General features: G+C 43.4%; 1 protein-coding gene across 1 annotated transcript in view; it reads left to right on the top strand.

The window, feature by feature from the left end:
* LOC126187388 (autophagy-related protein 2 homolog A) overlaps positions 1-14,253 on the top strand; it is a 495,539-nt gene that overhangs the window by 142,420 nt on the left and 338,866 nt on the right. The window contains exon 9 of the mRNA XM_049928440.1: positions 1,818-1,906. Within this exon, the coding sequence (XP_049784397.1) occupies positions 1,818-1,906 (89 nt within the window). The remainder of the gene's footprint in view (positions 1-1,817; positions 1,907-14,253) is intronic.

Raw genomic sequence — 14,253 nt, 5'->3', positions numbered from 1 at the left:
TGGCAGGTGGCCAAAATGGAGTCCTGGCCGCATCTTACGACACCGTGGCCGATGCCTGTATGAAATCCAGATGTACACGGGTGTTGCAGTGTGTCATTTGGACCAGCTTTGGCCTTGTGTGCCGGCAACGCCTGTTCTGGATGCCGCTACACCACCTTTGGCTCTACCTGACGCTTGGGATCCTAGAGTCTCTCATTACTCACAACGCAGTCCTCTCACCATCATATCGGTGCCAGCACAAGATCCGACGCCAACAGGAGACGTGCCCATGCAGGAACCAGATGACCATCGTTTGTCGGAGCAACTCTACTCGCCTCCTTCTCCTACAGACGCGGACACATCGCCCATGTCTCCTGTTATAACAACCGGACTTGCCGCAATGGGCAGATTGGTGCACGGGGCCCTAGCAGATTCGATCCCCACTTCTCCTGTCATCTCGACCCGTTATCATCGGGGACACTTCTGTCCGTATGGGAAGCCTCCTTCTCGAGACTTTACGGCCAGTCAAACAACACCTACGGACGTTAGCAATCTACAGGCCACCTCCATCAAGACTTGTGCAAAAACTTCAAAGGGGGGAAAATTGTTGTGACTCGCCGATCTTTCAAAGTGCCGCTGCGCAGTTACGCGCGTCCTCTACATGCGGTGCTGTCTGCCAGCCATGCAGCAGCAGCGCCACCTAAGCAGCAAGCCAGCCAGCGGCCGCTAGACTTGGACTCAGTCATGATTTAACTGTTAAAGTGTACACACGTCTTACACTGTTTACTTGATCTGTGACTTTCATGTATTGTCTCTTCCTTGAAATATATTTGTTCACCTTGAAGTTATTACAGTTTAGCTTTATTTAGGAATTATTGCCAGACAGATTATAGGGGTACTGAAGCATAATTTTCATGTCCCAGGACTCATTTATTGAACTGCATCATCCCTACCACATGGTAGTCATTCACTACAGGGTCTCTGTCACTGCCATTGTCCCCTCATGTGCTGCACCACCTGTGCAGTTACAGGTCAAGTGACTTTGTGTGCCCTCTAGTAGTGGTTCTACTGTTTTCTCGTGTTGGTCTCGTACTGAATGCACAAAAGTGGAGATCATTGTCGACAACTGAATTAAGTGCAAGAAGACTCTTCAAGTCAAATTATTTTCTCCATCACTTAATGGTTTTGGCCTCATATTGAGTCAATGGTGCTCAAGTTCATCCACAGCCTAGACATGTACCTTATTCTTGTCCATCACATCCTCTGGAAATGAAGAGTTTGCAGCTATTCATACAGAACATTTGGATATTCAATAGGGTAATCTAAGAGTTATTTTGTTGTTATTTCTGATTTTATAAAAAGTCATCAAGTTTGATAATTGTGCTGCCTATCAGATGATACTCCCTCCACTTGTCAGAGGGAAACGGGATTTGGTGACAGTAGGATTGGAAAAATGGCCAAGTGTTTCCATTCTACTGTCACTTTCATAAAGTAAATGGCAACTAATGATTTCCTACATTTCATGTATTAATATTGTAATAAACTTTGGAAAACACACACACACACACACACACACACACACACACACACACACACACACTCAGCTACAATTTTGTAGTAAGGCTGCATTACTGGGTAAAAAAGTCTATTTTTCTGTGTGCTTTGACGAAAAGCACAACTTTGTAAGCTGAGCCAGTATGTTCAACTACTTTTTTATGTACCTACCCTTCACTTTTCTTGTTCAATATGTCATATGTGGTTGTCTTTACTCAGCTTGTTACACTGTTTGTATTTAATCCAGGATTTTCCAGTACTGTCTGACATCTCATGTTTAACAGGCTGGCTGGATTTGGTGGATCACATGGAACACAGAGTCCCTCTTTTCAGCAGAATGTGTCATCACGACCTAAGAAGAAATCACATAAGGGTAATATTTTAACTTTCACTTGGATTTTTTCGCTATTTGTATACAAGTAAGTTGCTATCCAAGTATTTTTATAGTGGTGCTTGGTTGGTAAATAATTGTAAATTGTTACACCATGTGTTCAAAGGAATCCGGACACCCTCAAATACATACGTTTTTCATATTAGGTGCATTGTGCTGCACCTACTGCCAAGTACTCCATATCAGCGACCTCAGTAGTCATTAGACATCGTGAGAGAGCAGAATGGGGCACTCCGCGGAACTCACAGACTTCGAATGTCGTCAGATGATTGGATGGCACTTGTGTCATATGTCTGTATGCGAGATTTCCACACTCCTAAACTTCGCTAGGTCCACTGTTTCCAATGTGATAGTGAAGTGGAAACGTGAAGGGACACATACAACACAAAAGCGTACAGGCTGACCTCGTCTGTTGACTGACAGAGACCGCCAACAGTTGAAGAGTGTCGTAATGTGTGATAGGCAGACATCTATCCAGACCATCACACAGCAGTTCCAAACTGCATCAGTATCCACTGCAAGTACTATGTCAGATAGGCGGGAGGTAAGAAAACTTGAATTTAATGGTCGAGCGGCTGCTCATAAGCCACACATCATGCCGGAACATGCCAAATGACGCCTCGCTTGGTGTAAGGAGCATAAACATTGGACAATTGAACAGTGGAAAAATGTTGGGTGGAGTGCCCTGTAATGGACTGGCACGCACAGAGTCCTGACCTGAATCCTATAGAGCACCTTTGGGATGTTTTGGAATGCCGGCTTTGTGCCAGTCCTCACCAACCAGCATCGATACCTCTCCTCAGTGCAGCACTTCATGAAGAATGGGCTGCCATTCCGCTAGAAACTTTCCAGCACCTGATTGAACATATGCCTGCGAGAGTGGAAGCTGTCATCAAGGCTAACAGTGGGCCAACACCATATTGAACTCCAGCATTACTGATGGAGGGCGCCACGAACTTGTAAGTCATTTTCAGCCAGGTGTCCGGATACTTTCGATCACATAGAGTTTGTAAAAGTAGTGGCTTGGTGGAGAGGTATCAGCCTACAAGTCTGAAGGTCCAGGGTTCAGTCCTCAGTCGGTCCTAGGATTTTGTTTCTGTCACACATCACTTCTTCCAGTACTGTTAGTGATTTGTTAACAGGAAAAATACTAAGTTGCACCATGGCTGGGAGTCTACATTACTCTGTAGGTCCTCCCATAACTTACTGGATAAGTCAGTTCAGGGGTCAGAATTAGACCATGTCTAATAAAGCAGTGTGATATTCAAAGCAACCCTCAGTTTGAGAACAGTTTTACTTTCTTATTTGGTAGTAGATCTGGATGTTTCAACCAGTAGAAAGGTTGCATTATGTTGGTCATAGCAGATACTAAACATGCATAGTTCATGTGTTATCTTGTTTTTCAAACGTCTTCACAATTATGTTATAAATTTAAAAAAAAAGTGCATGTGAATTTCATAAATGCAGCTAATGTGTCTGGTGTATCCAATATGAAAATGTTTAATCATTCTTCATCACAGCTTCCATTTCTTCTTTGAGAAGAAGTGCATGTGAATTTCATAAATGTAGCTAATGTGTCTGGTGTATCCAATATGAAAACGTATCATCATTCTTCATCACAGCTTCCATTTCTTCTTTGATAAATGTACAGAAATTATTATCATATATTGTTATTATCTTGTACACAGCAAAGTTACATAAATTAAGAGAATTAATAGTATGTATTCCTAGATATATTTCAACATGTGCACAAATTCTTTTGTCATATTTCTCCTAGCCGGACAGGAGTTTACTAAATGCCCTGTTCATAAGTCTGTCAACTACCCATATGATCGGAATGAGATTTTCACTCTGCAGCGGAGTGTGCGCTGATATGAAACTTCCTGGCAGATTAAAACTGTGTGCCCGACCAAGACTCGAACTCGGGACCTTTGTCTTTCGCGAGCAGGTGCTGTACCAACTGAGCTACCCAAGCACAACTCACGCCCTGTCCTCACAGCTTTACTTCCGCCAGTACCTCGTCTCCTACCTTCCGGTCCGGCACACAGTTTTAACCTGCCAGGAAGTTTCATATCAGCGCACACTCTGCTGCAGAATGAAAATCTCATTCTGGAATGAAAAGTCCAGGTTGGAATATCAATGATTATGAAAAGGATCTCTTGCTACTCACCACAAAGACAATGTGCTGAGTTACAGATAGGCATAAAAAATAGGCTGTTACAAATTAAGTTTTCAGCCAAAGCTTGCTTCAGGAAAGGAAGGAAAACACACATACATTCACAAAAGCAGATACTACCCATGCACACACACACACACTATCTCTGGCCACTCTAACCAGACTGCAATTGTTGTGTTGAACAAAAGTGGCAATTGGAGTGGGGTAAGTAAAGGGGAGGGTTAGCAGAGTACTAGTGGAGAGAGAGAAGAATGTTGTCTGGCAGAACATGCAGGGGCTAGAAGGTGGCAGGACAAGGCTCTCAGGGGCAGCGTTGGGAGGCTGTGGATGGGCAGGGGAAGGTGGTTATGGGGAACAGAAAAGGAGGGATGCAGAGAAGGGGAAAAGAGTGGTGGGTACATTGGCATTGGCAGAGAGTGGTGAACATTGAGGGTGAGAGGACATGAATTGGGAGGAGGGTGTGGGGACAACATGTTATCATACATTGAGGCCAGATTAATTTTTTAACAATGTGTTAAAAGGATAATTCCCATCTTGTGCAGTTCAGAAAAGCTAGTGATGGATGGGAGGATCTAGATGGCTCATGTTGTGAAGCAGCCATGAAAATCAAGCTCGTTATTCAGCTGGGTGTTGTGCTGTTGGGTGGTCAACTTTGCTCTTGGCCACAGTTTGGCTGTGGTGAACAACTGGTTGGTAGTCATACCAATATAAAAAGCTAAGCAATCATTGCAGCATAGTTGGCATATGGCATGGTTGCTTTCAGGCCTGGCCTCTGATGGGAAAGGATAAGCCTGAGACAGGACTGGGTTAGGAAGTGCTGGGTGGGTGGATTGGGCAGGTGTTGCAGCAGAGTCTTCCACAGGGATATCCAGATATCCATATGCCAATCCCAGTGGAAGACCCAGGTGTAATAACTTCCCAATTCACCCCTACCCCTCCCCCCTCCCCCCACCATCACCACTACTTCATATTCCATTCCTGTCATAGGGTTATCTTACCCCATCAGAGACAAGCCCACCTGTGAAGCAGCCATGTTGTATTCCAGCTCTACTGCAATAATTGCACTGCCTTTTAGGTTGGTATGACTACCGACCAGTTTTCCCCAGGATGAAATGCCACTGCCTAATTGTGACTGAGAGCAAAATGGACAAAGTGGACCACTCTGTGGCGCAACATGCAGCTGGACATAACATGCTTGATTTCAATGGCTGTTTCACAAACGATGCCATCTGGATCCTTCGCTCCACCACTAGCTTTTCTGAAATGTGGAGATGGGAGCTATCCTTACAACACATCCTCTGCTGCCAAAATTATCCTAGCCTCAGCCTATGATAACATAATGTCTCGGTGCCCGCCCCCAACAGTTTCCTCCCCATCTGCCCTATCACCTCCTCCCTATTGACATCGCCTCATCAACATGGTGCGCTGCTCTGCCAATTCCCCCACCAGGCTTTTCCCCTCTCTGCTCCTCTCTTTTTCCATTTCCCATTCCACCACTATCCCTCCCACACACACTCCAGACACTGCCTCTGGAAGCTTGTTCTGAAGCTTTCTAGACCCTACACACTCCGCCAGACAGCGCTCTTCCCTCTCCTCACCTGTATTCCGCTATCCCTCCTCCCCTACAGCACTCCAGATTGCTGCTTTCATCCAGTGCAACAGTTGCAGTTCAGCTACAGTGGCTGGAGATAACACTCATGTGTGCATGATGTGTGCTTGCTTGTGTTAATGTGTGTGTGTTTTCCTTTCTTTTCTGTAGAAGGCTTGGCTGAAAGCTTAGTGTGTACCAGTCTTTTTGTTGTGTCTGTGTGCAACTGACATGTCATCTTTATGGTTAGCGGCAATGTATCCTTTTTATAAATTCATCTCATTGTCTTGAAAGTATCCATTTAACAACTGTTTGTTTATCTGTCAATAGTTGGTCTGTTCAGGACGTCATTTCACTTGCGAGCCAGTGCCACCTAAAGTGACAATATAATCCTGTCCCATAACTCATCATTGGAAAGTGACAGCATCTGAATGCCATAAATAAATAACATATAATCCCTCAGAAGCACAGTCATATTTAATGATATAAGCAGACCAATGCATAGGCCTCTGTGGGCATCAGTTGTATATAAGACAAAATTGTTGCTCTGAGCTGTAAAATTGTTAGTGTGGGGTAGAGTCTGTGACCGGGCTGTTCAAATTCCTGGTACTCATTTGATGGCAGACTGAGTGGACCTGGGGACTTCTATAGGGTCTGGAATGAGAAAAAATGTACGCTCCTATCTGGGATTGATCCCTAGACCTCCAGGACCAGAGACTAGTGCTGTATGTGCTGCACCATCACACTGTAGATATCTCATCGAATCATCCTACTATTTCCTGCCCACAATTCGCTTGAATAACATGATATTGCAGTATGTAACTGTGGTCTGGGTGGTATTCATATTAATGATGTAATTCTGGATGTTCAGCTGAGTAGTTATATCCATTTTATGCTCAGTATTTCAATGGCCATCCCAGTCATCTTCTTCAGATGCTGTGAGTCATGCTCTAATGAGTACTCACTGCAGGGATTCCAACTGGCAGTAGCACAACTCACAGCACCTAAAAAAAATATTGTGCATAAAAGGAAAACAACAATTCGGATGAACAGTCGGAAGTACACCGTTAATCAATCTGATGTGTCATTAATACAGGCGGCCAATAAAGACAGTCACGTTAGTAAGTTTATTTATGATATGTACATTTAATAATTCAGATATCATAACTTTGTATTGCTGTAGATTCTTCTGTAGTGTTGAGTTACATACAATGAGTAATTGTAACAAACAGGCTCGAATGCTGATACAATTGGATAAGTCACTGGTAACTAATAATAATTGGTAGCATTGTGCTATGCAGTTTTGTACTGTTGACAAGTCTGAATCTCATGCAACGCTCTTAATGCAGTTGCTTCACAAGATGTGCTGGCCAATTGGGAGTTGCATGCAGTGAGGTCATGTGTATTTAGCATCCTCTGATGACGTGTATGCACGGCGCCCCCCATGAGAGACAGTGAGTGACGAAAGAGTGAGCTCGCCCAATGGTGCATTGGCACTAACTTTAGATATGACACCTCCTGCATAGCTCTGAGCAGTGTGCTGGGGTTACAGTTGATGAAGGTGCGCCATCAGTGCTGCCCCCCCCCCCCCCCCCTCAAGCACCATCAAGAGCTGCTTGGGGGCAGGAGCAGGGTTGCAGCCAGCATGTCTGAAAAATAAAAATCTATGGCAGGATAATTGTAATCATGGAAATGAAATTGGTTTTGCTGACATCAGTGCGTGCTATATGTGCTGTGGATGGTATTATGAGCATGGCCAGATGTCTGAAAGACGGTGCTAGATTCCCAGTTGTGAGGCTTGTTATAGATATGACAGAAAACTTTGCCATTTTTGTGGAACTTCATTGTGAAGTTAGTATCAGAAACAGAGTACCTATGGTGAAAAAGATGCAACAGAGTGTGGTGTTGAAGACCATGTAAGAGTTCTGCTGGGGGGGGGGGGGGGGGGTAGTTGTGAGTAGTCGTAGTGCGATAGATGCTCAGAAACACAACAGAACATTTTTGAACCAAATGTTCAGCTTCACCATTCAGTCAAGGAGGGAATGATGCCATTCAGTTATGTTAAATTCAATTTTTTTGCTGGAACTGTTGAAATTATAATGAAGAAAATTGTGGACCATTGTCTGAAACATTTGTTTGGAGCAAACCCTCTAAGCGAAAGACAGAAGTGAGTTCTTTGATAGTGCTAACGCTAGTAGTCAGATGCACTGTAATGACAAAATGATATTTGCTGTATGCATTGGCAGTAGTGAGCCATCTTGTTTTCGAGAAGGACCAACAAAATCAGTACGAATACATTGTACAGGGCTATCAAGTCGAGGCCAACTGAAAAATTCTTGATGTGGCACTGCCTATTTATACACACATGCACAGTATCAGGTTCTCATATTTCTATCTGTTTATCAAGCCCGAGCTATTAACGGTGTGAGGCAGCGCAGTGGTCAGCACACTGAACTTGCATTCAGGAGGATGACGGTTCAAACTCGCTAACTGACATCCTGATTTCGGTTTTCCAGGATTTCCCTAAATCGCTTCAGGCAAGTGCCAGGATGGTTCCATTAAAAGGCATGACTGACTTCCTTCCCCATCTTTCCTGATCCGATGTGACCGATGACCTCACTGTTTGGTCCCCTCCCCCAAATCAATCAACCAACCAATGAACAATGCTGGTGCTGTGGCTGCTTGGGAATAATGATTCCCCAGTGTCCTCTCTGTAATAGTTTGAACACATGTCATTGCAAAGACGTGGGAATCAGCACTCACGTTTGTTCATTGGATATTGCAATTAAATTACAACATTTTGAAGTGAAGGGCTGTTGCATTGTGTATGGTATTTGTCAACTACTGGATCTGAGATTAGTTTTGGATTATGAGGCCAACTCATCTGAATACAGTACCAGAGCAATTGTATTGGCTGATTGTGTTCAGTAACCTGTGCAGTCCAGTTTTGGATTATGAGGCCAACTTATCTGAATACAGTACCAGAGCAATTGTAGTGGCTGATTGTGTTCAGTAACCTGTGCAATCCCCTGAGAATCAGTGGAGAAAGGTTGCAGTGCTTGTGAACCAGAATGACCAATTTGAAGACAGGAAATGTCTGATGTGTCAAAATGTGGATCATTTCCCATAGGTAAGCAAGACAGAGTGTCTGCATTTGCAAGCTGTGCCATAGGATGATAAACAATCTCATATTGATGACAGTCATCCACAGGGTAAAATTTTCTGCCACGCAGATATCGACTAAATTTTGTGACATCATAAATTATGGCCAAAGCTTCCTTTTTCGTCTGATTGTAGTTGATGTGTACCTTGTTCAATGTCTTACGTGTGAATGCTGTAGGACAGTCTGTGTTGCCATCCTTGTGAGATAAGACTACCACTGTTCTATGTGATGTGTGTACTGCAAGTACTAATGGTTTTTGCAGATCGAAATGTGTGAGATGTGGGCTAAATTTCTGAAAAGATTTTTCACATTTTCCAGTATGTTTAATAGGACCATTTTTATGCCAGAGACTATGCAAAAGAGCAGCCATTTGCATTGTGTTGAGAATCATCTTACATAGTATGTTAGTTTGCCAAGAATAGCTTGAAGTTCTCACACCTTTGTAGGAGAAGGAAATCTGTATGATCTCGAAATGCTTAGTCGAGGGATGAGTGCCTGGGGCATGTATGACATGTCCCAAATAGTCAGTTTAAATATTGAAAAATGAATGTTTCTGTAAATTACACTTTAGGTTGTGTAGGAAGTGTTCCATTGTGTTAGAGTCCACACCCTGTCCTATCAAGTCACTGTTAGTAAACTGGATGACTTCTTCAAACTCAGATTCATGTAACTGTTGCTTGTTTAAAAATTTTTCATGTGTGTCCTCATAACAATCAATCTTAAAAGGAAAAGATCACCCAATGCCATTATTCAAAACCTTGCTGAGATTCTTCCATCGGGCGCAATTGCATGTTGCCAGAAAAGTGGATGTTAGTAAATTGACCAAGGACATTCTCCGCTGGATTCCAATATAACTGAGAGAGCAGCCTAATGGGAGGTCAATAGATGGCATTGGGAAACACATAGGGGCAGCAGTGTTGTGCATCACTGAAGACCACAATGCACAAAAATTGTGAAGCAGCCCTATATCCAGCACTGCATGTCATTTGGGTGGTGGTTATGCATATATTGTGTTGTTTGTATCTTACCTGTGAAGATACCATTCTGTGGAAATGTTGAATAAGGCAAGAAGTACATAACAGCAAGAAGTAGCTGTCACAAATGACTTCTGATTGACATAAACACAAAAACTGTCATTAATCATAACATCTTATATTTCATTTGTGCTTAAATTAACATTTTATGCAATTAGTAGAGAAACTGCAAATACCCTCTTTTTATACCTTACTGTTCAACTCCAGTTTTTCTGCTACTGATTGCTCAAGGTTTAATAGTTACTTATAATGATTTTCAAAGTATATACCTGCTGCAAAATTGGAGGTTTTTATACAGAGAATACTATTACTTTATTGTGGAGATACTGAGTCGCAGATAGGCACAACAAAAATACTCACATAATTATAGTTTTTGGCCATTAAGACCTTCATCAACGATACACTCACACACACAGATGGAGGGAGGGGAGAGGTGGGGAGGGAGGGAGTAGTGGAAAAGGAGAGAAATAAAAAGACTTGGTGTGGTGATGGAGTCATGGCTGTGTAGTGCTGGAATGGGAACAGGGAGGGGACTGGATGGGTGAGGACAGTGACTAATGGAGGTTAAGGCCAGGAGGGTTATGGGAACATAGGACGTATTGCAGGGAAAGTTCCCACCTGCGCAATTCAGAAAAGCAGGTGTTGGTGGGAAGGACCCATATGGCACAGGCTGTGAAGCAGTCATTGAGATGAGGAATATCATTTTGGGCAGCGTGTTCAGCAACAGGATGCTCCACTTGTTTCTTGCCCACAGTTTGTCAGTGGCCATTCATGCAGACAGACAGCTTGTTGGTTGTCATGCCTACATAGAATGCAGCACAGTGGTTGCAGCTTAGTTTGTAAATCCCATGACTGGTTTTACAGGTAGCCCTGCCTTTGATGGGATAGGTGATCTTAGTGACCGGACTTGAGTAGGTAGTGGTGGGAGGATGTATGGGACAGGTCTTGCATCTAGGTTTATTACAGGGGTATGAACCATAAGGTAAGGGATTCGGAGCAGGGGTTGTGTAAGAATGGACAAGTATATTGTGTAGGTTCAGTGGACAGCGGAATACCACTGTGGGAGAGGTGGGAAGGATAGTGGGCAGGACATTTCTCATTTCATAGCATGATGAGAGGTAATCGAAACCCTTATGGAGACTATAATTCAGTTGCTTCAGCTCTGTGTGGTACTGAGTTACGAGGGGAATGCTCTGTGGCTGTATGGTGGGACTTTGTGAGGAGGTGGGAGACTCGAAAGATAAGGCATAGGAGATTTGTTTCTGTACAAGGTTGGGAGGATAACTGCGGTCATTGAAGGTTTCAGTGAGACTCTCGGTATATTTCGAGATGGACTGCTTGTCACTGCAGATGTGACAACCACGGGTGGCTAGGCTGTACAGAAGGGACTTCTTGGTATGGAATAGGAGGCAGCTGTTGAAGTGGAGGTATTGCCGTTGGGTAGTAGGTTTGATATGGATGGAGGTACTGATGTAGCCATCTTTGAGGTGGAGGTCAACATCTAGGATGGTGGCTTGTTGGGTTGAGTAGGACCGAGTGAAGCAAATGGAGGAGAAGTTGTTGAGGTTCTGAAGGAATGTAGATAGGATGTCCTCGCCTTCGATCCAGATAGCAAAGATGTCATCAGTGAATCTGAACTAGGTGAGGGATTTAGGATTCTGGGTTTTTATGAAGGATTCCTCTAGATGGCCCATGAATAGGTTGGTATAGGATGGTGCCATGCAGGTGCCCATAGCCGTACTGTGGATTTGTTTGTAGGTAATGCCCTCAAAGAAGAAGTAATTGTGGGTGAGGATGTAGTTTGTCATGGCGACTAGGAAGGAGGTTATCGGTTTAGAATCCACAGGGAGTTGGGAAATTTAATATTCAATAGCAGTAAGGCCATGGGCATTAGGAATGTTAATGTACAGGGAGGTGGCATCAATAGTGACGAGCAGGGACCTGTGTGGCAAAGGAACAGAAACTGTGGAGAGTCAGTTGAGGAAATGGTTTCTCTCTTTTATTTAGGAGGGTAGGTTCCGGGTAATTGGTTGAAGGTATTGGTCTAGGAGAACAGAGATTCTCTCAGTGGGGGCACAGTAACTGGCCACAATGGGGCATCCTGGGTGATTAGCTTTATAGACTTTAAGAAGCATGTAGAAGGTAGGAGTGCAGGGAGTGGTAGGAGTGAGTACAGAGATGGACTCTGGTGAGAGGTTCTGGGATAGGCCTAAGGACTTGAGTAGTGACTGGAGATCATGCTGGATTACTAGAATGGGGTCACTGTGGCAAGGTTTGTTGGTGGAAGTATCCGATAGCTGGCAGACAACAGTGGTGGAGCCTTTGTCTGCAGGTAGGATTATAAGGTTGGGATCAGTTTTTAGATGGTGGACTGCGGTTCTTTGTGTGGATGTAAGGTTAGTTTGCATGTTGAGGGATTTGGGTAATGATGGTGAGGCAAGGTTTGAGGTTAAGAAATTCTGGAAAGTTAAAAGGGAGTGGTTTGGGGGCAGTGGGGGTGGATCACGGTTGGTTGAAGGAGTGAACTGAGTTAGGCAAGGTTTAATATTGGTCTTTGGTTGAGTCTGATTGGTAGGGTTGGTGGCGAAAAAGTGTTTCCACTGTAGGCACCGGGAGAAGGAGAGAAGGTCTTTAACAAGTCCTGCATGATTGAATTTGGGGGTGGGGCAAAAGGTAAGGCCTTTGGAAAGGACTGATATTTCTGTGGGACTAAGGCTTCTAGAGGAAAGGTTCATGACTATGTTGCGGGTCTGTTTAGGTCGTGGATTCTGTGTGGTGGTGGGAGGGAGTTTTGGAGGGTGGGGCAGGTGTAGTAGGTCTGCGAGACATGTTTTGTCAGCTATGAGGGGACGTGGGGGAGGTTTGGAGGTTGTTCTAGAGGTGGTGGACAGTGGTTTCCAAGGTGGGAGTAGGAAGTGAGCAGGATGGACAGCTTTTTGAGGTGGCATTGTGCATGTTGCTCAAGTTCCTGCAGGGCAAGAGTTTCGATGTGTGTTACGGGTTCCAGGAAATATTATTACATTACATCCTGGATTTTCCATTGTTTGAATACTATTACTTGTCATCCTACTAACTCTTGTTTCAATTCTTTGGACCTTAATCCTCTGTCACCAATTTATCATCCACTATTGTATACAGACTCTTCGTATTGAAGCATCCGAGTTTGTCCTGTTTGTTTGTTTATGTCATCAACTCATCTTAACACTAGGTCATTCTCTAGGCCTTTTCTTATCACAAGGAATCCAACACAAAATCTTCTTAGTCCATCTCTATTCATTTAATCTCACCTTATACCCAGTGTATCTCTGTTTCATTTTTGTAACAGTTACTGTTACATTCTCAACCTATGTCTTTCATTTTATCCATTTGTTTGTCTTTCTGACCCATCCAGTTATGGCCAACATGCGTCTTTCCATTACACATTGAGTACCTCTCAATTTTTGGAATGTTTGTTTTCTTAACATCCATGTTTCATGTACATAAATTAGTACTAGTAATATATCCTAATTATTGATTTCTATCTGTGATGCAATCAGACTTAACTTACAATGTTGTAATTAATTTTGACTATTTTGTTATTGTTGTAATGATTGTACAATATTTTTCTGTTAATATCTCAAACTTGATTTGCTAAGTTACCCTACTCTTCATGTAAGTTGTTCTGTATTTGAGGCAAAGGGAAGAAAAAGTGTCCTCTCCAAATGAAAGGTGGGTTGGTAAAAACTAATTTATGCATATTCCTTCTTCATCTCAATGGTTTGAAAACTCCTCCAAAGCTGCAGGAAACAATTTTGGTGAAATGGAGTACTGTTGCCTAGTACCTTCCTCAATTCAAACTTTTCACTCTCTCAATGTAATTGTGTGGGAACTGTAGCCTTGTTCATTAATTCAGTCATTCATCCAGTCATAATGTTTTGTGAACTAAATCGAGAAGGTGAACCATGAAGGATGTGGAACAAGTCAAGGTGTCCACTAACAGAAGACAGGGAAATCAGAGAAATGGTTCAAAATGCTTCAAATGGCTCTGAGCACTGTATGACTTAACATCTGAGGTCATCAGTTCCCTAGAAGTCAGAACTACTTAAACCTAACTAACCTAAGGACATCACACACATCCATGACTGAGGCCACATTCGTGCCCAAGGCAGGATTCGAACCTGCGACTGTAGCGGTCGCACGGTTCCAGGCTGATGCGTCTAGAACCGCTCGACCACACCGGCTGGCTCAGAGAAATGTAACCTATATACTGTATTAGCAATGAACTATCACTATACTGCTTAATGCTATTCATCTTTATACCAGCTAAAGCTAATTTGGCACATTAGAAAGAAAACTAAGCTGCAACCTTCTCACTTTCTCTAGAGAGCT

Source organism: Schistocerca cancellata, chromosome 5, assembly GCF_023864275.1.
Source record: "Schistocerca cancellata isolate TAMUIC-IGC-003103 chromosome 5, iqSchCanc2.1, whole genome shotgun sequence".
In the NCBI taxonomy this organism is placed as follows: Eukaryota; Metazoa; Arthropoda; class Insecta; order Orthoptera; family Acrididae; genus Schistocerca; species Schistocerca cancellata.
This window is presented reverse-complemented; position numbering and strand designations above follow the sequence as displayed.